The 25,691-nt window shown below is 39.0% G+C and overlaps 1 protein-coding gene across 1 annotated transcript; it reads right to left on the bottom strand.

Moving 5' to 3' along the window:
* Positions 1-1,392: 1,392 nt before the first annotated feature.
* Positions 1,393-25,138, bottom strand: LOC144329443 (phosphatidylinositol 3,4,5-trisphosphate 3-phosphatase TPTE2-like). Its single transcript, XM_077973978.1, has 9 exons — positions 25,079-25,138; positions 24,185-24,266; positions 23,993-24,081; positions 13,946-14,007; positions 11,769-11,849; positions 7,707-7,812; positions 5,539-5,630; positions 2,145-2,237; positions 1,393-1,527 (listed from the first exon to the last, which is right to left on the bottom strand). Exons 2-9 carry the CDS (start codon positions 24,214-24,216, stop codon positions 1,393-1,395), a joined length of 690 nt encoding a protein of 229 aa, XP_077830104.1. The 5' UTR covers positions 24,217-24,266; positions 25,079-25,138.
* Between the last annotated feature and the right edge of the window lie 553 nt (positions 25,139-25,691).

Genomic DNA, 25,691 nt, shown 5'->3' with positions numbered 1-25,691 from the left:
TCCGCCCGCCTCAGCTTCCCAAAGTGCTAGGATTACAGGCATAAGCCACCATGCCCAGCCTCCAATTAATAGTTTTTAAGAAAGTTTTCCCAATTCAGTTATTAGAAAGCCATGTTTAAATGGGAGACTATCAATTGATGATTTTTTAGCTGTATTTCTTAATACTTATTGTGTCTTGTAACTTCTCCTAGATGTAAGTGTGTCAGTCAGCTTTTCAGCTAGCTGAAGCCTCCCTAGGTCCTCCCTTACTTTAGCACAAAATTTGGTGGTGGTTCGTCATTGGTAAATTGGCACCTACTGAGGACCTGACATGTTGAAGGTACTGAGCAGATTCATATTGAACTTCTGTGGGAGGAATTTACTACCACACTTAAGATCTGATTATAATACTCTTGAACTCATAACACAGTCCTATGACATGGACCTTGAGGGCACTGCAACAGGTGGTCTCAAGAACAACTGTATTTTTAAAATAACCATCGTAAAATGAGTAAGGCAATGAACAATGGTGGCTCAAGGATTTTTTGTTTTCTATAAATTAAGCTTATGACAACCAGCAAAACACTTGCCATTACACCTTATACACAGACATTGAAGATTATTAGGTTGTTTCTTTGGGTTGATATTATATCCATACCTGTTATTTTGTATTAAAGATGTGTTAAACCAGAAGAAAAAAGGGTAGTTGTGATAGTATTTAGGAAAATCCTAAAAAGAAAAAAAATTTTTTTAAAGTAAAATTGATGCCAAGAACTGATCATTCCAAAGAAATTAAAGTTTCTTCCTGTATTCCTTTATATATTTATCAAATAATTAAAACCATTCAATATGTAGCATTCTGCATCCTATAACAATACACTCAAGACACAAAGGAGGAGGCTTAAGAAAATGCTATTGCTTTCTTTTGCTGTTTCTATCAAAATTTTCAGGGAATACTGTATTTTCCATGATAGATATTTAAATGCTGATATTTGAATCTGGTTTAGATAGTGCGAAACAGAATCCACTAAGGACCGATGCTTATATATACCCAAGTATTTTGTAGTGAATTCTTACAATTTTTTTTGTTGCCTCAGCATCCCTTTTAAATATAAATTGCACTTTCTGATATCAGAAGCAGGGCTCAGTCACCCTTGACAGTTTCCAGTTCACCTCCTCCCGGTTTCTCAATGTGACTGATCCCAATATCTGCCTTATACAACCTTCTGCTGGTGACTACTTCATTGCGGACAGCTAGATATAACCACCCCACAGACCCCCATACTCTGCATGGACCGTGTGGATATATCAGTGACCACCTCTCAGTCACAGCATGACTCCATGGAACTCATGACTGCTTGCATTAAACCCACCGATTAGACCTCCCCGCAGGAAACCTGCTCAGGTAACACCTTACTTCCCAATAAAGGCTTCCACTCTCAGGTCCCTCCCTCTTTCTCGCTCTTGCTCCCCACCCATCAGTTGAGCACAGGTCTCCTGCATGGCTGCCCCTTGGAGTTCGCCCTGTGAGGTGTGCTGCCCTCTTCTCTTTAGAATTAACAAAAAACTGCTTTGGTTATTTCATGTGTTGTATTGTGCTGCCTTCTCTGTGTTTCACCCAACTGAGTCACCCAAACCTAACTGTCTTTCCAGTCAGTGCTCCCAGCTACTCAGGAGGGTGAGGTGGGAGGATTGCTTGAGCCCAGGAGGTGAAGCCACAGTTAGCTATGGTCACGCCACTGCACTCCAGCCTGGGTGACAGAGTGAGACTCTGTCTCAATTTTTAATATTAAAAATGATACAAAACAAAATGTAACCACTGCTATGCAGTAAAACATACCTTTGATTTTTTAGCATCTTGGCTTGTATTTTTTTTTTTTTGTATTTATTTTGTATTTTTTGGATTTGTGAATTAATACATGTAAATTTAGAAACATTTAGAAAATGTACAATTTAGAAAAAACAAATGAACAAAAATTATTCAAATTACATATGTTCTTTTAAAAAATTTGTTATAGATCTGATGTATTGTTTTTCTCCCCCTTCCTCTATGGGATGACATTTATCATCTCCCTTGTTGGGAACCGTAGTAAAGGAAACCTTAAATAAAACCATTCAAAAGTTCAGACAAGAACAATGGCAGAGGCCATTTCTTGATTACTCACCGAAGAGGAAACTTGCACTTTCACATCATCGTACAGAGGTGGACAGTTGAACACATCAATTATTACCCTGTCTGTTTCAGTGTCATGAAATACCTGTGAATGAACACATGGAATTCGGAACTATAAACCTAGCTAATGATAACAATGAAGTTCCTTTTCACTTATCCAGACTTCCTATATTTATCAAGTACTTTTGGTCTCACAGACCAATCACTACATGTATAAATAATTATTAATGATCTTTTCTAGTTGCAACACTGTTGTTTATATGTATGTGTGTAGTGTATGTATGTGTGTGTGTGTGTGTGTGTATATATATATATATATATATTTTTTTTTTTTTTTTTTGAGACGGTCTTACTGTCACCCAGGCTGGAGTGCAGTGGTGTGATCTCAGCTCACTGCAACCTCTGTCTCCCAGGTTCAAGTGATTCTCATGCCTCATCCTCCTGAGTAGCTGGGACTATAGGCGCATGCCACCACACCCAGCTAGTTTTTGCACTTTTAGTAGAGATGGGGTTTTGCTATATTGGCCAGGCTGGTCCCAAACTCCAGGCCTCAAGTGATCTGCCCACCTGGGCCTCCCAAAGTGCTGGGATTACAGAGGTGAGCCACCACACCTGGCCTGTTGTTTATGATTTTTAAAGGCCAACATGTTTGAGGGTTATCATGAAGCACTTTTCAAAAGTGTCTCACTTTTCAGAAGTATTGAATTTTCTATTAGACATTAATCAGTTAAATATTATTATTTAATGTGTGTCATTTGATTTTCATACATTAGGACCTCTTTTGAGAATATGTTAAGAAGCTCAATTTTAAAGCTACCCTCAACATTCAAAAAATAATGCTTAACTCTGGCTTTTTATTTACTAAATTAAAAAAAATAACAACGGGGTCTGTAACACTTGGGGGTGTGGGGTCCCCCTGATCATCATGTTCTATTAGAACTCTTGTGTCTGTCAGTGGGATCTTTGGACTTGACCATTACAGGCTGCAGATGGAGAAGTGACCAAAGATAGTTCACGTTTTGGAATGAATGACTTTGAAGATACACTATTTCTTTGACTCACTCTCATATAAATAATGGCACCCACAGTGAGAAGGGTCTATGCTAGGCCCTGTGAAAAACACAAAAGAAGGTGCAGACTCTTTTGGTCCCTTCAGGAAGCTGTACACATAAGAAACAATCGTAGAATACTATGTAACTCTCAATCTGTATGATGAAGACTGGGTGTGCTCTCATGCACCATTGAGGGCTAGTTAACAGGAAGTGCAGAAAATTTCATTGAGGAGGCAGAAATTGAATTGGGCATGAAACGGTTTAGATAAATGAAGAAGAGCTCTGAAAATAGAATCTAGTTCATACAGATGGAAAAAGACCAGCAATAACGCAAAGTAGAAGTTAGAAAAACAACAAAAAAGGTCAGGCAGTGTGGCTCATGCCTATAATCCCAGCACTCTGTGAGGCTGAGATGGAAGGGTTGCTTGAGCTCAAGAGTTTGAGACCACCCTGGGTAACATAGCAAGATCCAGCTTCTACAAAAAATTTTTAAAAATTGGGGGATTGCTTGAGCTCGGGAAGTTGAGGCTCCAGGGAGCCTTGATCGCGCCACTGCACTACAGCCTCGGACAGAATGGGACCCTGACTCAAGGAAAGAAAAAGAAAGGAAGGAAGGAAGAAAGGAAAGAAATAACCAACTAACTAACTAAATAACTTAGAGTTGTGTTCCAAGAGCCAAAGGGGATGACCCAGTTTATTTGGAATGGAGTCTGCTGGTCAAGCTACTGATAAAAATAAGCTCAGGTATGTTAGGTCTATTATATCTTAAGAGCTCAAGAGCCAAGGAAATAAGAGTGAAGCTGCTGAAGAATATCATGGTGTATTTCCTATGTGACAAAGAGGCCTGATAATTATCACATATAACATTTATTTAGTGATTTATAGTTCACAAAGCAACTTCATACATATTATCTAATTTAATTCACGTAATACTTGAGGTGTGATATTTATTTTACAGGTAAGGATGTTGAGCCAAAGGTGTTAACTGGCTCTGACCATGGGCATGCAGTGTGTCTTCTGCTCTACATACTTTTCACAATGAGAGCAACATTTCAGTACGCGTATTTCAGGATTCCATACATCGCATTCTATAAGGAGCAAGAAAGGCAAGGAGACCATTGTAGAAATCTAGGCATGAGCAAATGAGGTTCCGGACAGTTAGTGGCAGTGAGAACAGAAAGGAAGGCGAGCATAGAAAAATTTCAAAGGCATCATCAACAGGGATTGATGCCTAACTGGATTTAGGGAGCCAAGGCAAAGAGAATCAAAGCCCAAGGCCTGAGTGGGAGAATGCTGGTGCCATTTGCAGAAGCAGATAAAGCTCCTTGATAATTCAGACTGGCTACTGCATTTCAGTTGGAGTGCAAACTGTTCATGTTGCAGCTCTTGCATCTACAACTCAGCGGGCGACTATAAATATCTCTTCAGTAAATGAACAAATAATAGTTTAAGTAAGGGAAATGGGTGATTCTTTAACCAAGAATAAAGCATTTGCTAAGAACAGGAAGCCAAGGATAAGGCCTGGGTGAATGCCCTCAGTTGGGAGAGGCCAAAAAAAGTGGGTGCAGTGCAGAGAGTGAGGGAATAGGATTAGTAATAAAAGAATTTGAGACAAAGGCCTGGGTAGGAATTCTAAAAGTTTATGGTTATTAGACCCATGAAGGAAGCTTTATTGTTTCAGAAAAGGTATGTAGTTTTAGGCATTTCTTCATTGTAGCAAAACATTGACTACCAGGTCCCTTTTGCTTTGGATAAAGAGATTCCTCCCCAATTCATTCCTCCTTGCATTGTTTCTCATAGGGTCAACCCCACAGAACCTCTGACTTAGAACAATCACTTGGGACACTGCTAAGTCTATAGATTCCTGGCCCCCATTCCAGATTTCCTGAATCTTACTTTAGGGTACAACCCAGGAATGTAAATCTTTACAAGCTTCTCAGTGGTTTTCATGCACACTAACATTTTAGAATCAGTGCTATATAATAAAAGATAAAATGACCGAGAAGAAGAGAATATGGCTAAAAATGACCAGATATGTAAATTAAAATCCTTAATACATTCCTGGGAACATGCTCAGCATTTGTGGAAAAGTGAAAGGCAAAGCAACACTGAACAGAAATACATTCTGGAAAGTACCCTAAAAAAACTGTTTTGAACAAACAGGTTAATTTACCTCTGGTTTGCATTCAAATCCAGTGACACCACAACGGTAACCAGAAAGCATCATGGAATCTCTTTATGGTAAGTGATAGTTTAGGGAGGTCAACATTGCTGGTTTGACATTCAGCCTTAAAACAAACATCAGATTTTTTCAGTTCACATGTTTTCTCTTACCCGACAATTGTTTAAGGAAGTACAGGAAAAGACAATCTTTTTCTTCATTACTATTTGGACTTTTAGATCATATCCATCGCCTGTTCCAACACCTAAATGAAATTAAAAAGTTAGGCTGGTTAGCGCGAAGATCAAAATGTCTTGCCAATTAACATCATGGATTAAAAAGAGAAAAAATTAGCTGGGCACGGTGGCTCATGCCTGTAATCCTAACACTTTGGGAGGCTAGGCAGGTGGATCATTTGAGGTCAGGAGTTCGAGACCAGCCTGATCAACATGGTGAAACTCTGTCTCTACTAAAAATACACAAAAATTAGCCCAGTGTGGTGGTGCATGCCTGTAGTCCCAGCTACTTGGGAGGCTGAGGCAGGAGAATCGCTTGAACCTGGGAGGTGGAGGTTGAAGTGAGTCGAGATCGCACCACTGCACTCCAGCCTGGACCACAGAGTGAGACTTAGAGCAAGACTCTGTCTCATATATATATATGGGAAGGTGACTTGACACCTTTCTTGCTAATGTCTTGCTTTCTTCAAACTTCTAATCATAATGATTCTTAATAAGAAATACTGTGGTCTAAATTACTTTGGCCCTACTTTAAGTCTAGTTCCTGATGCAATCTCTATAAAAACACAGGTTATATCAAATTCCCATGGTATGCTGTATATATTTACAGACAAAGGCTCTTTTGCCCTTTTTTTTTTTTTCAATTCAAATGACCTACTCACTTCCTTAGCATTTCCTCAAAGACTGTTTCTCAGGCTCCAATTAATTTTTTATTGCTTTCCTCTCAACTCTACATTATTTTTAATTTAAATATGCACAAAACTAAAAGTAGAGAATTAAATATTCTAATAAACGAGTGTATTAATTATTCTTGATTGATCATCTCCTATGCTGTTTGTCTTCTTTTCATTTAATTTTGTTTTCACTAACACCATGATATTCATTTGTCATTAGAAATCACAGTTTCTTGCCTCAGTTCCCTCTTTCCCATTCCAGGTGCAGAACTTCTTTCTATTGATGTCCACCAGAAATCAGTGAAATGTAGAACAAAACTCAGGAGGCTAAAAATACTAGGCTGTCTGTGTGGACACCAGCAGCCCGGCACCATGGCACCTGTAACGCCCAGCACTGGCACCACCTCAGGTCCACATGCTGGCTGTTATAAGAGGTTTGCTTTAGGGGTTCAGATGCATCGCCACCCTGCTACCTCTCTGGCAGTGGGAGTGGTGAGACCCCATCCCCTCCACACAGACACATCCTGCTTTCCCACCTCTACTGAGTGTAAGCTGTGCAGGGGAAGCAAGGTTGGTGATGGAGAAATGGACATGGAAATGGGGGCCAGTTTCTCTCTGCACTTTCTTTCTCAAGTCCCAGAGGTGTACATCTGACCAATTTCCCTGCCTCCCTGGGCAACAGTGCATCCCAGCTTTATCTCTCTGCTTACATTCTGGAAGCAGGCAAATAGCTCTCATGATGTTTATATGGATTTTTACAACTGGTAATACTCGGTAACAGCTAGGGGGGTGAAAGATACCTCCATAGAGCCCCACTTTCTCCCAACCCTTTCCATTTCCATGTAGATTCAGGCAGGGAGGACCTAAGTGCTCCTCTTAGGAGGCTTATCTTGACCCCCAGCACTGTGGCTGGGAGTGAGAGCCACAAGGTATGGGAGTGGCTGGGAGTGAGAGGGTTACAGATGGAGGACAGAAGGGAAAAGAGAGAGCCCAGGGGGATGAGAAAAAAATATGCCTCTGAAAGAAGGTGAGAAAATGATATGATATGGAGACACCTCCGCCAAGACAAACTCTGAACTAGAGGTGGTTATGAGAAATAACCAGTCTTGAAGGCACAGGGGTCCTCCTCCTCCCTCATCAGAAGCTCACTCTGCCCTGAAAAGTCCACTCTGGGTTGCGAACAGAGGAGCAAAGAGAACAGGAGAGATGGGAGGGTGATGAAGTCCCCCAAATTGGTGCTGGAAAAGAAAAAGTGAAGAACATCTAAGGGCTGGCAATCAATGGGCAATTAAGAAGGAATTTATGCATGAGGATATGTAAAAAGACAGGTATGAGTTAGGATCATCTGTATATATAACAATGAGCAAAACCCTCCCAGAGTGGGAACCTTGGCCCTCCTGCCCAATTCTTCAATTTTACATAAACACTTACCATGAATCGAATAAATAACGAATCTTTTTATAAACAGTGTCTTTCTTGGAGGGAGATTCCAGTTGTAGCTATGTTTCACTTGTGCAAAATATCCAACATATCTATTCTGAAAAGCAACAGAAGCCTTACTTTAAGTGGAGATGAAAAGTTTAAAGTCAGCATTCTTATTTTTTCTTTTCTTTCTTTTTTTTTTTTTAATTGCATAAAGGTTAGGGGCAGTAAATAATTAAGGAAACATTTACTGGATGCCATTATATTACTAGACATTTTGAGGGATGCTGCCTCACCAACCACTATCTACCTTGGGGGGAAAATACTGAATTAAGTGCGATGGGGAAGTAACAAGGATGGAGCCGGGTCTTGTTGACAGGCTGCTTATGGTTGAGAGGGCAACTAATCAGAACCAACAACAAAACAGTTACAGCATTGGCAGTGTGCAGATAGAAGCTTAGTTGTGACTGAGTTAGAGGAAGGTTTGTGGTGTAGTGAAGAGCAGGTTCCTGGGCATGAGAGAATGGTATATGTGAAAACTCAAGGGGAATACCTCCATACCTCAGAAGCAGGTTTCCTGTCATTCTTCTTTTGTTCCTGACAGCTAGAATTTCTTCGCTTTCCATTTCCCCAATTCTGTTTTCACAAGGAAGCCCTGGAATTCCCTTAGCCTTGTCCTTTGCCTAGGGCAAGCTGTTCACAATGGCTGTCCTTGAATCTATCTTCAAGGGGTTGAAGACCTTTGGTACTGAATCAACTGGTTCAGAACTCAAAAGGTGGCCAGGCTGGTGGCTCACACCTGTGATCCCAGCACTTTGGGAGGCCAAGGTGGGCAGATTACTTGAGGTCAGGGGTTCGAGACCAGCCTGGCCAACAGGGTGAAACCCTGTCTGTACTAAAACTACAAAAAGTAGCCATGCGTGGTGGTGGGCACCTGTAATCCCAGCTACTCGGGAGTATGAGGCAGGAGAATTGCTTGAACCCAGGAGTTCGAGGTTGCAGTGAGCTGAGATTGCACCACTGCACTTCAGTTGGGGTGACAGACTGAGATTCTGTCTCCAAAAAAAAAAAAAAAAAAGTTCATGGACTCTTCCATACCCATTGAGAACTGTTCATAGAAGTCACAAACTGCCATACTTTCCTTTAGAAAGGGCCAGTCATGAGGAAGGCTCATGAAAGTTCTTAACTTAGGAGTAGATGTAGTCAGTAGAAGGGCCCACAATGCAGGATCAGAATGTGATGGTGTCTGAGAATCACCACCAGACACAGAGGGCACTCTGTCCTGAGGTCTTGCCAACACAGCTCTCAAACATGCAGCTGAGACCATGTGTTGCCCTGTCAGTGAATCAGAAGAGATTCAGTTGCAGCCTTTGGTGTGCTAGTTCTGGACTAAAGTTCGAGACGCTACACATGACTACAGAAGAGGTGCGGATGGGGAGATGTGTGGGGAGAGTTGTTGGGGGAGCTCCATCTAACATCTCCTTGGCTCCTGCCACCAGATTCTACACCTTTCCCTAAAGGCTGTAACCTGCCAGGGCCCTCAAGCTGCTTTTGCTCCCATGCTTCTTTCTCCTGCAACTAAAACAACATGGACTGGTAGTAGAAATTAATACAACCAACCCATAGGAGGCACTCACTACAAACAAAGAAGATATTATGAGGAAAGGGTGGAAAGATGGGTAAGCCATGGGTCTTGCCTTTAAAGAGGATACAGAAGTTACCACTTCAAATAGCTAGAGAATAATGCAAAGTGATGTAGTCCCTAAGAGAAACACAAAGGGCTTTAAGAACTGAAAAAGCAAGAAACTACTTGAGGCTGGGAAGGGAAAATGACTCTAGGAAAAGGGGCATGAGCAATGGCACGAGGGAATCAAGTGTCCATGGGCTGGGAAACAGCACACAGTCTAAATGTGTTAGAGTGTGGGATGTGTACATGCACAGAGTGGAAGAAAAGGTTGGAAAAGTCAAACTGGATCCTGAGTGCCAGGTTGAAACATTTAGTTTATTGCTATTGGCAGTGGGGACATATTCTGGATTTTGAGCATGGAAATGGCATGATTAGGGCTGCACTTCAGAAAATCCACACATTCCTTTTAGCTTAGGGTCTATGACTGTTCTTTGTTTGGTTTTGTTTTTGGCTTGGGAGTGGGAGAAAAGTATCAGTGGATAAGGCTGAGTTCTTTTTTTTTTTTTTTTTTTTTTTGAGACGGAGTCTTGCTGTGTTGCCCAGGCTGGAGTGCAGTGGCCGGATCTCAGCTCACTGCAAGCTCCGCCTCCCGGGGTCATGCCATTCTCCTGCCTCAGCCTCCCGAGTAGCTGGGACTATAGGCGCCCGCCACCTCGCCCGGCTAGTTTTTTGTATTTTTTAGTAGAGATGAGGTTTCACCATGTTAGCCAGGATGGTCTCGATCTCCTGACCTCGTGATCCGCCCGTCTCGGCCTCCCAAAGTGCTGGGATTACAGGCTTGAGCCACCGCGCCCAGCCAGGCTGAGTTCTTTTGCCCAAACTAAACAGGGTCAGTAGTTACAGGGTTCTTCTAACAGGGCCAAGAGCACTTATTCAATTCCCACCACCTAAAGAAAAACTCATTTACAGCCACATCCAAATCTAGTTAAGAATTCCCAACACACTCTCACTTCAGTTTGAGGGGCAGTATAGAAAAGGCAATATAAATGAGAAGCTGTGCACAGCATGGGCTTCAGAGTCTGACATCTAGATTTCTGTCCTTGGTTCAAAAGTTAATTTAGTTAATTTCTCTGAACCTCAATTTTCTAATTTATAAGATGAGAATCATAGTAGTGCCTACTCACGGAGTTACTGAGAATATTAAATGAGATAGTGAATGTAAAACTCTTAGAATGGTTCAGCAGAGTCTAGAATGTTGTAAATGCTATAGGCTAAACATTCTGGTTTCTGCAGTAAACCAATTACAAGTAATAAAAAATGGCAAGAATCTATGAAGTAAAAGAGACTTAGGAGACATAGCAGCCAAATGAAATGTATGGATGTTGTTTGAATTCTGACTGAAACAAACTAAATTTTCAAAGATTTTAAGACAATTTTGGAAACAAACATGGACTAGAAATTTGATATTAAGGATTTTTTAAGGTGTAATATTTTAGATATGATAAAAGGTATTACGGGTTTTTTGTTATTTTAAGAGTACTTAGATATAATATTAAAATACTTGTGGGATAAAATGCCTGACAACTGAAATTTCCTTCCCAATAATCCAGGTGTAGGGAAAGCAAGAGTGGAAAGTGGAGTTGGGAGTGTGAGTAGAGTGGGAAAAGTATGGATGAAACGTGGCTGATTGCAGGCTGAAGTGGTTGTTGCAGTGAAGTGATGACTATACGGAGATATATTGTATGATTCTCTGGACTTTTGTATATAATTAAAATTTTCCATAACGAAATTATTTTTTTAAAAAAATAGAGTAACTGTATGTTTCATATAGGTGTTATGGGTTTTCAGTGAGATATGTAAAAGTGCAGTACTGTCTGGTGTATATAAAAGGGTTTTTGAAAAGTTTATTTCCCCTTTTCTTTCTCTTTTAAAATACACCTCCCCCACAACACACACACACACACACACACACGCACGCACACGCACACGCACACGCACACGCACACGCACACAGGGGAGTCATCCAAAAACAGTCTTTGTGATGTTCTGCAAGGGTTGAATTGCCCTAGTAAGGATTTGTGGAAGACTTAGATCTTTTTTACATTGAAATCAAAGGCTAGTGATTTTAGATAAACTTCAGGGTCCTGGAGCTTTAGGTATTGGACCTTCCTGCTTTGGGAAAATAATCAACTCCTGAGCTCCATAAACAATAACCAGTATAGAATAGAAAGCAGGTGCTCTGAGGAAAAGCCGCACCCCCCAACGTGTGGGTGGCACCTGAAGCATGACCCTCAGCCTCAGGGAGGGACCAAGGCCTGTCGCAGGGCGCCCAAATGCTGCTGCCCGATCACCAAAGGAGAAGAGTCTAAAATGAAACCAAATAACAGGTGGCAATCTTAACCCACTCCCCTATAAAAGCTCCCCTTCTTAAAAAGAAAACTTACCTGAGAAGGAGTCTCTACTCCCTGATATTTAGTGCCATTGGTTTTATCTGTTCGCCGTTCTCCAAAATAGTACAAGCTTTCCTACAAAAAAGGAACCATGGTTCACCTGCACTCTTTCCTTTTCTATATTAGGTACCCTTAGTCTTTCTAAAACCACCTTCTTTCCTAAAGCCAGTGATTTTTTTTTTTTTTCATGGAGTCTTGCTCTGTCACCCACACTAGAGTGTAGTGGCAGAATCTCACCTCACTGCAACCTCTGCCTCTTGGGTTCAATCCTGCCTCAGCCTCCTCAGTAGCTGAGACTACAGGCGTGTACCACACAAATGGCTAATTTTTTGTATTTTTAGTAGAGATGGGGGCTTTGCCATGTTGGCCAGGCTGGTCTCGAACTTCTGACTCAAGAGATCCACCTGCCTTAGCCTCCCAAAGTGCTGAGATTACAGGCATGAGCCAACGCACCCAGCCGCAGTGGTCTTTTGGTAAAGGCTACCCAAGTTACCAAAATTAACAAAGTCACGTCAAAGACTTCTCTCATTCAAGGTTTCGTAAAGACATAAAATTTTAGAGCTGGAAAGACCTTAGAAATCATCTGGTCCAACCCTTCTTTCCATCTTACAAATGAGAAGACCGAGACCAAAAGAAAACTACACAATCTGCCATGGAGATGCTGCAGCCAGTTAGAGGCAGCACAGACCTGGAATACAAGTCTCTGGTTCTCAGTCTAGGGCTCCATATCAGTGGCTTTCAAACTTTTCATTTTTTAAGTTGCAATCCACATTAATAAACCTAGGAAATGTGCACACACACACACACACCAATACTTAAACCTTTTGATATTTTCTATTCTGCTCTATTCCATTTTATTTTTAGTTTTAGTTTTTTTTTTTTTTTTTTTTTTTTTTTTTTGAGACAGAGTTTCGCTCTTGTTGCCCAGGCTGGAGTGCTATGGCCCGATCTCAGCTCACCATAACCTCCGCCTCCTGGGTTCAAGTGATTCTTCTGCCTCAGCCTCCTGAGTATCTGGGATTACAGGCATGCGCCACAACGCCCAGATAATTTTGTATTTTTAGTAGAGACAGGGTTTCTCCATGTTGGCCGGGCCAGTCTCAAACTCCCAACCTTGGGTGATCCATCTGCCTCGGCCTCCCAAAGTGCTGGGATTACAGGTGTGAGACACCGCGCCCAGCCAATTCCATTTTATTTTTAAGAGATGTTAGTCACAACCCAGCAACTTTATTTTACAACTCACTGATAAATCATGATCCATAGCTTGAAAAACACCATCCTAGAACATACGTTTTCAAAATCTGTGTGTCTCAAATTAGAAAAACCAAAGGTGGTGGAATTAGAGTGCTGGTCATTGTGCATAACCACCACTTCTTCCCTAGACTGTAGGCCAAACAACTCGAGTGGAGCTGCTGGAAATCGTAGCATCTCACCAAGAAAATGGCAGAAGGAAAAATGACGGAGAACACTGCTTTAGGTGGAAACAGCCCACCTTGTCTTATCAGAAATTTCTAGAGGTCACAGATTCCACATGTGTTGACTAAGCAGAGATAGTTACATGCAGGAGAGGCTTTGAGTTGTGAAATCTTGCTTTTTATCTACCTAAGCGTTGTGAGGATGGTCAAGACCCTTTGGAGGATTTATCTAATTCAGCTTGATACTATTCTCATGAGGAAGGAAGAAGTCATGGTACTGGCAGGAGTAAGAGCAGGGCCAGGTGAGGTGAGGGAACTACTGTGATTACTGAATGTTTTTCGTATCTGTGTAACATGGTTTTACTCCCCTCACCTTAATCCTGCCCCATCAGGTCTTGTCTTTATTTAAAATGTTGATATTGTGTACCTCATAATTTTTTTGCATTAATTTTCATTTTTTAAATATTGCATTAAAAATCATTTATTTTAATTATTGCAATTTTTAACATTCTCTTAAATTTTGCGTCTCATTGACCTCACTCTACTGCTGGCCCAAAGAGATTCTTAAGCCAGCTACTAACTAATGCATGTTAAACAAGGAAGTATCAAAAACAGACTTTTTAACAACCACTTCTCCAATTACAATTTCACTGAGCACCATGACTAAAATAATCATCTTAACATCCTACCCCTGATGTTTCAGAACTAGCAAACTCAGTCATCATAAGACAAAGTCTGTGGTAACATCTTTCATACCTCTGCAGTTAAAAATATTTCAGTGGCAATCAGGCAGGCACAAACCATAGTTCCAGTTCTTCCTAGAAAAGAAAAGAAGTTAGTTCAAGGGACATGCTTGGTGTAAAAATACACTCAAATATTCAACGGGTTCATTTTAAGTTGATTTTCTTTCTTTTTTTGGGGGGACAGTGTCTCGCTGTGTCACCCAGGCTGCAGTGCAGTGGCGTGATCTCAGCTCATTGCAATCTCTGCCCCACAGGTGGAAAATAAATTACATGTACGGTAAAAATATTTCTCACCACCTCTCCACGAAGGAACAAGATGAGATTTTTACAAAATCTATTCGAAAGCAATAATTCATGTCTTATATAAATTCTTTTGGATAATAGTAAAAAAGAAAAATTCCCAACTCATTTAGTAACACTAATATAGCTGGTTCTAAAACTGCATAAATACAGTAGATGATTACTTTACACCAGTCTCACATATAAATGTAGATACAAAAATATATATTTTTTTTCAAAGTGAATTCAGCAATGTAGAAGCACCATGTATCAATACCAAGTGCCATTTCTCTTAAGAATGCAAGGATGCTTTTTTTCCAAGATGGCAGATTACAGGCTTTTAGCATGCCTCGGGCATTTGGAAATAGCAAGATAGTATATAAAGATCAACTCTGTAAGCTTTAACTCAAGAAAGAAACGACAACTCCCTGGAATTATGAAGGACACTCCAGATCCTTGGGAGGACAATGCAGGCAAACAGGTCTTGTGTGACAACATTCGACTGACAAAAGTGAATGAAGCCTCAGTATGTGCGAGAGGCAGACAGCATCCCTCTTTCCACTGGGGATCCAAGCAACCCGGACCCAGGAAGAGCACTGTTTCTCCCGAGTCCTGGAGCTAATTTAACGAGAGGCTTGGAGACTTTGTGAGGGAAAGACACAAGGAAAAGCTGCAGGCATTTTCCCAAACCTGGGCTGAGAGCAGGACAACACTGGGGAACCTTCCCCATCTGGCTCCACCCATCTTCCCCCCCCAACCCGACCTAACCCCCGTTCCGCTAGGGCTTAGGAGGGAGCTCAGATTAATGTGTTCTCTAGGAATCAGCAACAGAGAGTTCCTCCCAATAAACAAGAATCAAGTATATAGCCAGCACCACCGGCCACAGCCAGCTCTTACCCATTGGCGCCATCTACTGGCTTCTAGGTCAAACCACATACCCAATATAAAACCTGCTGATAGAAGTGCATACAGAAGCAATCCTGAAAGACCTACCTAGCATTGCTCTACAGTCACATCACCTAGGAAGGAAGGAAAGGGAAAGAAGAAAAATAATAATAATAATAATAATACAGGAAAGAAAAGAAAAAGAAAAAATCCTACCCACATAAAAACAATTAGAAAAATTAGAAGTGCTAGCATCTCCAGATGAGAAGAAGCAGTGCAAGAATTCTGACACCATGAAAAACCTGCATGTAGTGACACCACCAAAGGATCACACTAGCTCTCTGGCAATGCTTTCTACCAAAATGAAAACTCAGAAATGACAATAAAGAATTCAAAGCATGGGTTCCAAGGAAGCTCAATGAGATTCAAGGTTGAAATCACCAAAAGAAACTTCTAAATCAATTCAGCAAATGAAGGAAGAGATAAACATCTTAAAAAGAAATCAATCAGAACTTCTGGAAATAAAAAAACTCACTTAAGGATTTCAAAATACAATGGAAAGATTTATCAATAGACTGGACCAAGTAGAGGACATAATCTCAGAGATTGAAGACTGGTCTTTTGAACTAATGCAGTCAAACAAAAATAAAGAAAAAATATTTTTAAAAAGTGAAGAAAGTCTTTGAGAAATATGAGATTATGTGAAGTGACCAAACCTACAAATTTTTGTATTTTTAGTAGAGACGAGGTTTCTCCATGTTGGTCAGGCTGGTCTCGAACTCCTGACCTCAGGTAAACCACCTCTTCAGCCTCCCAAAATTGCTGGGATTACAGATGTGAGCCACTGCGCCTGGCCTCAGAAATAAAAAACTTAAAGATAAATACAAAAGTCTCCTATGTTTGGAAATAAGGAAGTATGCTTCCACATAACTCATGGGTCAAAACAAAACACCAAGCACAGTGAAAACTGGAAAATAATTTGAACCCAGTAAAATGAAAATATTACATATGAAAATTTGTGGGATGAAGCTAAAGCAATTCTTAGAAGAAAATGTGTAGCCGTAAATGCTAAATAGAAAACAGAGTGGTCGACACTCTAAGAATTATTCATCTTAAGAAGTCAGGAAAAGAACAAATTAACCCAAGGAATACAGAAGAAAATACTAATATAATACTAATCGATGAAATAAAAAATAAATAATAGAGACCATCAGTAAGGCCAAAAATCTGTTACTTTTAAAAGACTAGTAAAATTGATAATTCCCTGGTGAGACTAATCAAAAGAAAAAAAGGGAGAAGGCACCAAGAAAGTAACGCAAGGAATAAAAAGGGAATGCCTCTGTAGACATTAAAATGATAAAATGATATTGTGAATAATTTGATGCCAAGACATTCGCAAACGTAGATTAAATGGACAAATGCTGGGAAAACTATAACCTACGAAAACGGGCTAAGGAAATAAAATTATAAAAAATTCTATAGGCCAGGCGCGGTGGCTTATGCCTGTAATCCCAGCATTTTGGGAGGCCGAGGCGGGCGGATCACGAGGTCAGCAGATCCAGACCATCCTGGCTAACACGGTGAAACCCCGTCCCTACTAAAAATACAAAAAACTAGCCAGGCGTGGTGGCGGGCACCTGTAGTCCCAGCTACTTGGGAGGCTGAGGCCAGAGAATGGCGTAAACCCAGGAGGCGGAGCTTGCAGTGAGCTGAGATCACGCCACTGCACTCCAGCCTGGGCGACTGAGCAAGACTCTGTCTCAAAAAAAAAAAAAAAAAAAAAAAAAAAAAAAAAAAATTCTATATATGAAACTGAGCCATAATTTAAAAACTTCTCCCCAGAGGAAACTCTAGACCAATGTAGCTTCACTGGTGAATTTCACTGTACACTTAAGAAGAAAAAAAATTAGCATGCATAAATTCATCCAGGGAATAAAAACTGAGAAAATGAAATCTAACTCATTTCATGAAGCCAAGATTTGAAAAAACTATGAGAAAGGAAAATTATAACCAATCACACTGATGACATGAATTTGAAAATCCTAAACAAAATATTAACAAATAGAATCCAGGAATTTAATAATAAAATATTTTAATAATTAATAAAATAGTATAGCAAAACTCAATTGTATTTATTCCAGAAATATGTTGGTTTACCACTTAATCATGTAATTAACCACATTTATTTATCAGATAAATGGGAAAAATTATCATCTCAAAGATTCAGAAAAATCTGGAAAAATTCAACATCCATTCTTTATTAAAAAAAAAAAAAAAACCTCTCAGCAAACTAAAGACATTGTTTTTTCTTTTCTTTTTCTTTTTTTTTTTTTTTTTTTTTTTGAGCAAATGTCTCACTCGGTCACCTAGGCTGGAGCGCAGTGGTGCGATCTTGGCTGACTGCAACCTCTGCCTCCTGAGTTCAAGCTCCTCTGGAGTAGCCGGTATTACAGGCATGCACCACCACACCTGGTTGTTTTTATTTTTTCGTAGAGACGGGATTAGAGACGGGGTTTCATCCTGTTGCCTAGGCTGGTCGGAAGTGATCGACCCCACTGGGCCTCCCAAAGTGCTGGGATTACAGGCATAAGCCATGGCACCCGGCTGAGGAATTTCTTTTTCTTTTTTTTTTGAGATGGAGTCTCGCTCTGTCGCCCAGGCTGGAGTGCAGTGGCGCGATCTAGGCTCACTGCAAGCTCCGCCTCCCGGGTTCACGCCATTCTCCTGCTTCAGCCTCCCGAGTAGCTGGGACCACAGGCGCCCACCACCACGCCCGGCTAATTTTTTGTATTTTCAGTAGAGACGGAGTTTCACCGTGTTAGCCAGGATGGTCTTGATCTCCTGACCTCGTGATCCGCCCACCTCAGCCTCCCAAAGTGCTGGGATTACAGGCGTGAGCCACCGCGCCTGGCCTGAGGAATTTCTTAATCTGATAAATGGTAGCTAACACACACACACACACACACACGCTCCTAAAGCAATTGGAGAGACGCTGAAAGCTTTTCCTTTGAGAATAGAAGTGTACATTGATGGCTGCTATTGCCACTTCTAATTCTACACTGTAATGAAGGTTCTAGCCAGTGGTAGGGGAAAAACATGACTGAAAAGGAAAAAATACAATTTATTATTTTCACATGATATAATCATGTACTATAAAATCCAAAAGAATCTATAGATAATTTAGTAGAACTAATAAGTGAGTTTAGGCTGGGTACTGTGGCTCAGGCCTGTAATCCTAGCATTTTGGGAGGCGGAGGCTGAGGCTGGCAGATCACTTGAGCCCAAGAGTTTGAGAACAAACTCGGCAACATGGCAAAACCCTGTCTGTACAAAAAAATCAAAAAATTAGCTGGGCGTGGTGGCACCTGCCTGCAGTCCTAGCTACTTGGGAGGCTGATGTGGGAGGATTTCCTGAGCCCCCGGAGGTTGAAGCTGCAGTGAGCCATGATCGCGTCACTGCACTCCAGCCTGGGTGACAGAATGAGACCCTATCTCAAAAAAATAAAAAGTGAGTTTAGTCAAGTTGCGAATTACAAGATTGATAAATAAAATGAACTGCATTTAGATCAACATTTAGAAAATAAACACTTTAAAGGGATATCATTTCAATAACCACAACATATCAAATATGTAGGAATAAATCTCATCAAAAATATGCAAGCTTTCTACACAGAAAATAAGAAAACATTGTAAAGAGAAATGGAAGGAGACCTAACTGAATGAGAGAATATCTCTTTTCATTGGATGAGTCAATATTGTAAAGATTCGATTCTCCCCAATCTATAGATTCAATGCAATTCCAAAAACATTTCTATCAGGTGTGTGTATTTAACTAGTTGATTCCAAAATTTATATGGAAATGTGTAGACGGCCTAAAATACACAAATAATTTTGAAGAAAAAGAAAAAGATGATTGTACTCACTTGACTGGAAATAAGGACTTATTAGAAAGCTACAGTAAGATGATTGTGCTACTGGCACACAGATGAAAAATCAGTGAACAGAATAGAAAGGTCAGAAACAGACTCATATTCTGCAGGGTAGTAAAGTAATGAAAATCTTCTCAACCAGTGTGCTGGAATAATTGGATAGCCATATATGGAAAAAGATGAAACCTAACCCCTTCCTCACACCATACTTATAAATCAATTTTAAAAGGAATGAACCTTCTAGAAGAAAATATAGTAGTAGAATGTCTTTAAACTCAAGGAAAATTTTCTTAATCAGGACACAAAAACACAAACTTTATAAAAGGAAAGCATAATACCTATGATGGTAATACAGCCAAGAACTTCTGTTAACCAAAAGATACTCCTAAGAGAGAGAAAAGGCAAATCACAGAGCAGAAAAGGTTTCTTGAAATACATATATGACCAAAAACAGAATGGAAATCAGAATACATAAAAAACTGCAAATCAAGAGAAAAGAGACAAATAATCCAGGAGAAAAATGGGTAAGAAAATTTAATAGTTACTTTACAAAAAAGGATATCCAAATACTTAATAATCTTAAGAAAACTTCCTCAATCTTATTAGTAATTACAGAAATACAAATGAACACCACCATAATATGCCATCACACAAACACCCAACGGCTAAAAATAAAAATACTCAGAATTGCAAGTATTGGGGAAGATATGGAACACTTCGAGTGTACAATACCAGTGGAGTGAAAATTGGTACAACTGTTTTAGAAATAGGTGACATTATCAAATAAAGTTCAAGATTAATTACCCTAAGACAGAACTATTTCAGTCTGAGGTATATACTCAACAAAAATATAGCCACATATGCAACAAGAAATGTGTATTTTTAAAAGCAGCATCATTGGACCAGGCGCCGTGGCTTACCCCTGTAATACCCCCGTAAGCTCTTTGGGAGGCCGTGGTAGGCAGATCACTTGAGGTCTGGAGTTTGAGACCAGCCTGGCCAACATGGTGAAAGCCTGTCTCCACTAAAAATACAAAGCAGCCAGGCATGGTGGCAGGTGCCTGTAATCCCAGCTACTCCAGAGGCTGAGGCACAAGAATCGCTTGAACCTGGGAGGCTGAGGTTGCAGTGCAGCGAGATCGTACCACTGCACTCCACCCTGAGTGACAGAATGAGACTCCGTCCAAAAAAAAAAAAAGCAGCATTATTTATCATAGTAAAATTTGGAAACAACCCAAATGTAAAAGAAAAAAAAAGAGATTCCATTTGCAGTCACAATTTGTGTAGGAATGAATTTTTGAAAATATATGCAAAGACATGATGAAGAAAATATAAAATATTATTAAAGAATGAACAAAATCAATCACATGTATAACTTAATATCACAAAGTTGTCAGTTCTCTCAAGTTAATCTATAAATTCAATGTAGTTCCAATGAAAATCCTAAACGTGTTTTATAATGGAACTTGACAAAATTATTTTAAAATTTAATGTATGAATAACGTTCCAAGAAGAGCAAGACAATTCTGCCTCTATCAAACTACAATATAAAGCTACAATAGTTACAAAAGTGTGATATAGAGAACTTAGAAACAATTTTGAATATTTGTAGAAACTTGGTATATGATTGAGAGGAATTACAAATAAATGGAGAACAAAATAGCATGCAATTGATGGTGTTAGGACCATTGGCTACCTATATGAAAAAAAAAACTTCCCCCAAATTTCAATTAGATTAAAGACCCAAATATTAAAAATGCAACTTGAAGATTTTTGAAGAAATGTAGAATATCTTTACTACCTCAGTATAGGGGTGAATTTCCTAAACATGACAGAAAAACATGAAATACATACACACACATAGACTAACACATTTTACTATATTCAAAATTACAAACTTCTTTCCTGGGAAAGAAGTGCTTCTTCCCAGCACTTTGGGAAGCTGAGGCGGGTGGAACATTTGAACTCCAGGAGTTTAAGACCAGTCTGGGCAATATAGGGAGACCCTGTCTATATAAAAAATACAAAAATTACCCAGGTGTGGTGGCGCATGTCTGTAATCCCACCTACTCAGAGGAGTTGAGGCGGGAGGATCACTTGAGTACAGGGTGATTGAGGCTGCAATGAGCCGAGATTGAGCCGTTCTACTCCAGTCTGGGTGACAGAACGAGACCGTGTCTCAAAACAAAACAAAAATTTACAAACTTTTATACGACAAAATAAATCACAATCAAATTAAAAAAAAACACACACACAGTGGGAGAATATACTTGCAATACTAAGAGAAATTGACATTCAGATTCTTTAAAGAACTCGTATAAATCAATAATAAAATATTTCTACTATCATGATACTACTGGTAACCTGCAGGCAGCAACCAATCAGAAGACAGCAAGACTAATACGAATGAACATTTTAAAAAAGAGGCTTCTCTGGTGCATACCAGCTGGATATTCTCTAAACAACCCCAAAAAATCAATAAAATATTAAGTGAACACTTACATTATGCAAACTCCTTCTCAGCAAAAGTTTTTAGAAAAAAGTCAAATTTCAAATCCTTCAAGCAAGGAATTAGCATTAGTTAATAGAAAACTGATGCTACTGCTTGATAATAACGTTTTAGTTTGAGCAATGTGAAATGGCCATTTTTAAACCAAAAGATGGTTAAAAAACTGGCAACTTCAAATGATTCAACCTCTATCTTCTTAATTTAACTATGGTATTGTAAATTGCCAGTTTATACAGAATATTCCAACCTGTAGAGCTAAACACTGAACCTGTATATTAACTAATGGGCTTGAAACTAGTTCTCAATAAGACTAAAACTTCATTTTACTGAATTATATAAGTCAGTTTACAGTGTTATGTTTTCCTGGAATTTGATATAAAAATGGTTTTACAGCCCTCTAAGAATGTAATTCTTCATGTTTGTCAAAAATTGTGAAATATCCTTACATGATTATTCAAAGCCTAAACCTGAATGAGAAAATCTAACTGAACTTAAATTGTTTGGTTTTACAAGTGGCTTTTCTGCCCATTTTAACCCCACCAATATAAACTTCTTTGTATCATTACACTAGAAAAAGTCCAGTATAATTTTTGAAATAGCATCTCTGTGTTGTTCCCTTAATCTAAAAGATTCTCACCAAGTTTAAGAACAACCTTAAATAAAAACAGATATATTGACCAATGGAACAGAATAGAAAGCCCAGAATAAATCCACCCATTTTTCAGCTGATCTTCGACAAAGATGCCAAGAATCCACGATGAGGAAAGGACAGTCTCTTCAACAAACAAAACTGGGGAAACTGGATAACCACTTGCGGAAGAATGAAATTGCACCCTATCTCATCCAGTATACAAAAATCAACTCAAAGTAAAGACTTAACTGTGAAACTTGAAATTGGAAAACTACTAGAAGAAAACATAGGGGAAAAGCTTCTTGACATTGGTCTGGGCCAAAATTTTTTGGATATGACTGAAAAGCATAGGCAAAAAAAGAAAAAATAGACAAATGACATTGTATCAAACTGAAAAGCTTTTGCACAGCAAAGGAAACAATTATAAAGAGACAACCTACAGAATGGGAAAAAATACCTGCAAAGCATATATTCGAGAACAGGGTAATTTTTTTTTTAAAAAAAAGGAACTCAAGCAACACAATAGCAAGAGAACAAGTTACTTGCCTAAAAAATGGGCAAATAACCTGAAAAGATATTTCTCAAAAGAAGACATATGAATGGCCAAGAGGTATACGAAAAATGCTCAACATCATTAATCATCAGGAAAAGCAAATTAAAACCACAAAGAGATATCCTCATACCTGTTAGGATGGTGATTAACAAAAAGACAAAAGAAGAGTTGGTGAGGATGTAGAGAAAAGAGAACCCTCTTGTACACTGTTGGTGTGAGTGTAAATTAGTAGTTATTACGGAAAACAGCATGGGGATTCCTCAAAAAACTAAAAATAGAACTACCACGTGATTTGGAGATTCCACTTCTGGGTATATATCCAAAGGAAATGAAATCTGCACTCCCATGTTCACTGCAGCCTTATTCATAATAGCTAAGCTATGGAGTCAATCTAAATGTCTGGATGAACGGATAAAGAATATCTGCTATATATAAATAAGAACATACTATTCAGCCTTAGAGGATATCCTATCACTTGAGATAATAAGGATGAAACTGGAGACCGTTATGTTAAGCGAAAGGAGCCAGGCATAGAAAGACAAATATTGGATGTCTCACTTATTTGTGGACTCTAAAAAAGTCAAATTCATAGAAGCAGAGAGTAGAATGGTGGTTACCAGGGGCTGGGGGGGAACAAAAAGGAGGGATTGTGGAGATGTCAGTTAAAGGATGCAAAATTTCAGTTAGACAGGAAGAACAAGTTCAGGAAATTTATTGTACAACATGGTGACCACAGTTAATAATAATATAGACTTGAAAATTACTGAGAGAGTGCAATTTAAATGTTCTCACCACAAAAAAGTAAAAAGTATGTGGAGTAATGCATATGTTAATTAGGTTGATTTAGCCATTTTACAATGTTTACATATATCAAAACATCATGTTGTATGCCATAAATATACTTTTTGTTAATTTAAAAATAAAAATAGCAGCCTTAAATAAAAGTACTCTGACATTCCAAAATTAAAGACTTTGTATTTTGAGAGCTATAAACTGGCAAACGAAAAATAAAGATATCCAAATAGTAGAAAAACAAGGGAAAATATGCTCAACCCTCCTTAGTTCTTTTTTCTTTCCCTTCCTTATCCTCTCCCTATCTCCTACTCTTGTTCCTCTCCTCTTTCCTTTCTCCTTCCCTTCTTTCAGTCTTAGAGCTAATATTTTTAAATGCTAACAATTACTAATACTTAATAGCAACACGTATCTTGTTCTTGTGCTTTACATGTATTTACATGTCTTTAGAACGGGAGGAATAAAAAGGAAAACGTTATTACCTTTGCCTCCTTTACAGTGAATCACTATGATGTTTTCAGGATCTTGAGCCAGCCACTCCTCTACTTCCTTGGAGAATGCTACCATCTCCCTGATTTCAAGTTTAGGATTTTTAGTTGAATTAAAATATTTTCAAAAAATCAAGCCCAATATATTTAGCCCCCTTCTGATAGTCAACGTAGCATAAAACTTACCATAGAGTGGGGACATTATGATCATCAATCATGATTCTACTGACCCTATTATGGAAGTGCTTAGGATCATAAGCTCTTTCACCTAAAATAAATAACATGTATGTCATATCTCTCTATATAATAACACAGTAAATGAAGTTATGAATCATATAAAATATCTTATTAGAAATTCCCTATCCATTTCAAAAGGAGCTTTCCAAGTTGCTCCTGCTGCTCTAAATAAAATAAACTTAAGGGTCTCAAAAACAGAAGGATAGTAGTGGATTATCCATCTCACGTCACCTAAACTCAACTTATTTTGGTTTAATAGGTGTAATTTTTAACTTTCTAGCAGACTATTCATTATATTATTGCAGGGTAGTTAGAAACCACGCAAGAGGCAAATGTAGCTGGCCAAAATGATTGCCCCCAGTCTATTGAGTATACAGGTAGAGGAAAAAAATTAAGACAGAGTGGTAAGCTGGGTTGCGACCGATTTTCTAAAGAGTTTTTTTGCTCTTTCCCGTCTGCGGCCCTGCTCTCATCATAACCCACTGCTAATGGGTCAGGGACTCATTTGTTAAATTGTCTATGTCCTCGTAACACAATCTGGCAGGAAAAACAGACAGATTTTCCTAAACCTAGTATCGCCAGAACAGATCTTCCCTAAAATGGTTTGCCTCCACTCCAGCCTCATTAGTCCTGCCAGAGCTGCCTCCTTCATAAGGGTACTCTGTGCTCCTGGGCTAACTCTTTCTACCAAATGGGGCCAGTCCAAGATAGGGATTTTTAAATTCCTTCTGCACCAGCACCAAATACTTATGATTAAATGCAATGTAAAAAGCAAAATCATCTTCTTACATTCAGTAATCTGTTTTCTATCTACAGTAGCAATATACAGAGTAATGTACATACTGCATAGATTGTAGACTCGATAGTGGTTTGGATGTTTCTTGTCTAGAAACTGTACAACTTCCTAAAACAGAGAAACACATATTTTACATATTTGCATGGCACCAACATAAGCCATTTCCTAGGAGGAACCTAAAATGGTTACTACTTTCTATTACTTTGTCTCTCACTAGCATCTTCTAGGGGAGACTCAGGGAATACAAGGGTATGCCAATTTCAAGTTCTAATCCACTGTGGTTTTTCAAATAGTCCACAAATATGTTTGACTACTCAGAGTAGCCTCTATTGTAAATACATACTGTTTAAAGCTATCAGAAAAGTACATTAGATGGTTAACGAACTTTAAGTAAATTTGTTCCAAACCATTAATTCACAGTTAATGTGATTTTTATTTAAATCTAATTCATATTGGTTCTTATTTAAGTTTAATTCTGAATAGGTATGTCTTTTAGATAGTGATTTGAATATTACATTCTACCTAAGCACTATGTAAGCAAATAAATGCAAAAAGTATTACAGTACGATTGTGTGTGTGTATGCATGATAGAAAAAGACAAACATATTATATCAATTTATAAATAACTGGTAACTATATGGAGACTTTTTTGGCTCACCT

This window comes from Macaca mulatta, chromosome 17 (genome assembly GCF_049350105.2).
Source record: "Macaca mulatta isolate MMU2019108-1 chromosome 17, T2T-MMU8v2.0, whole genome shotgun sequence".
NCBI classification, from domain to species: Eukaryota; Metazoa; Chordata; class Mammalia; order Primates; family Cercopithecidae; genus Macaca; species Macaca mulatta.
This window is presented reverse-complemented; position numbering and strand designations above follow the sequence as displayed.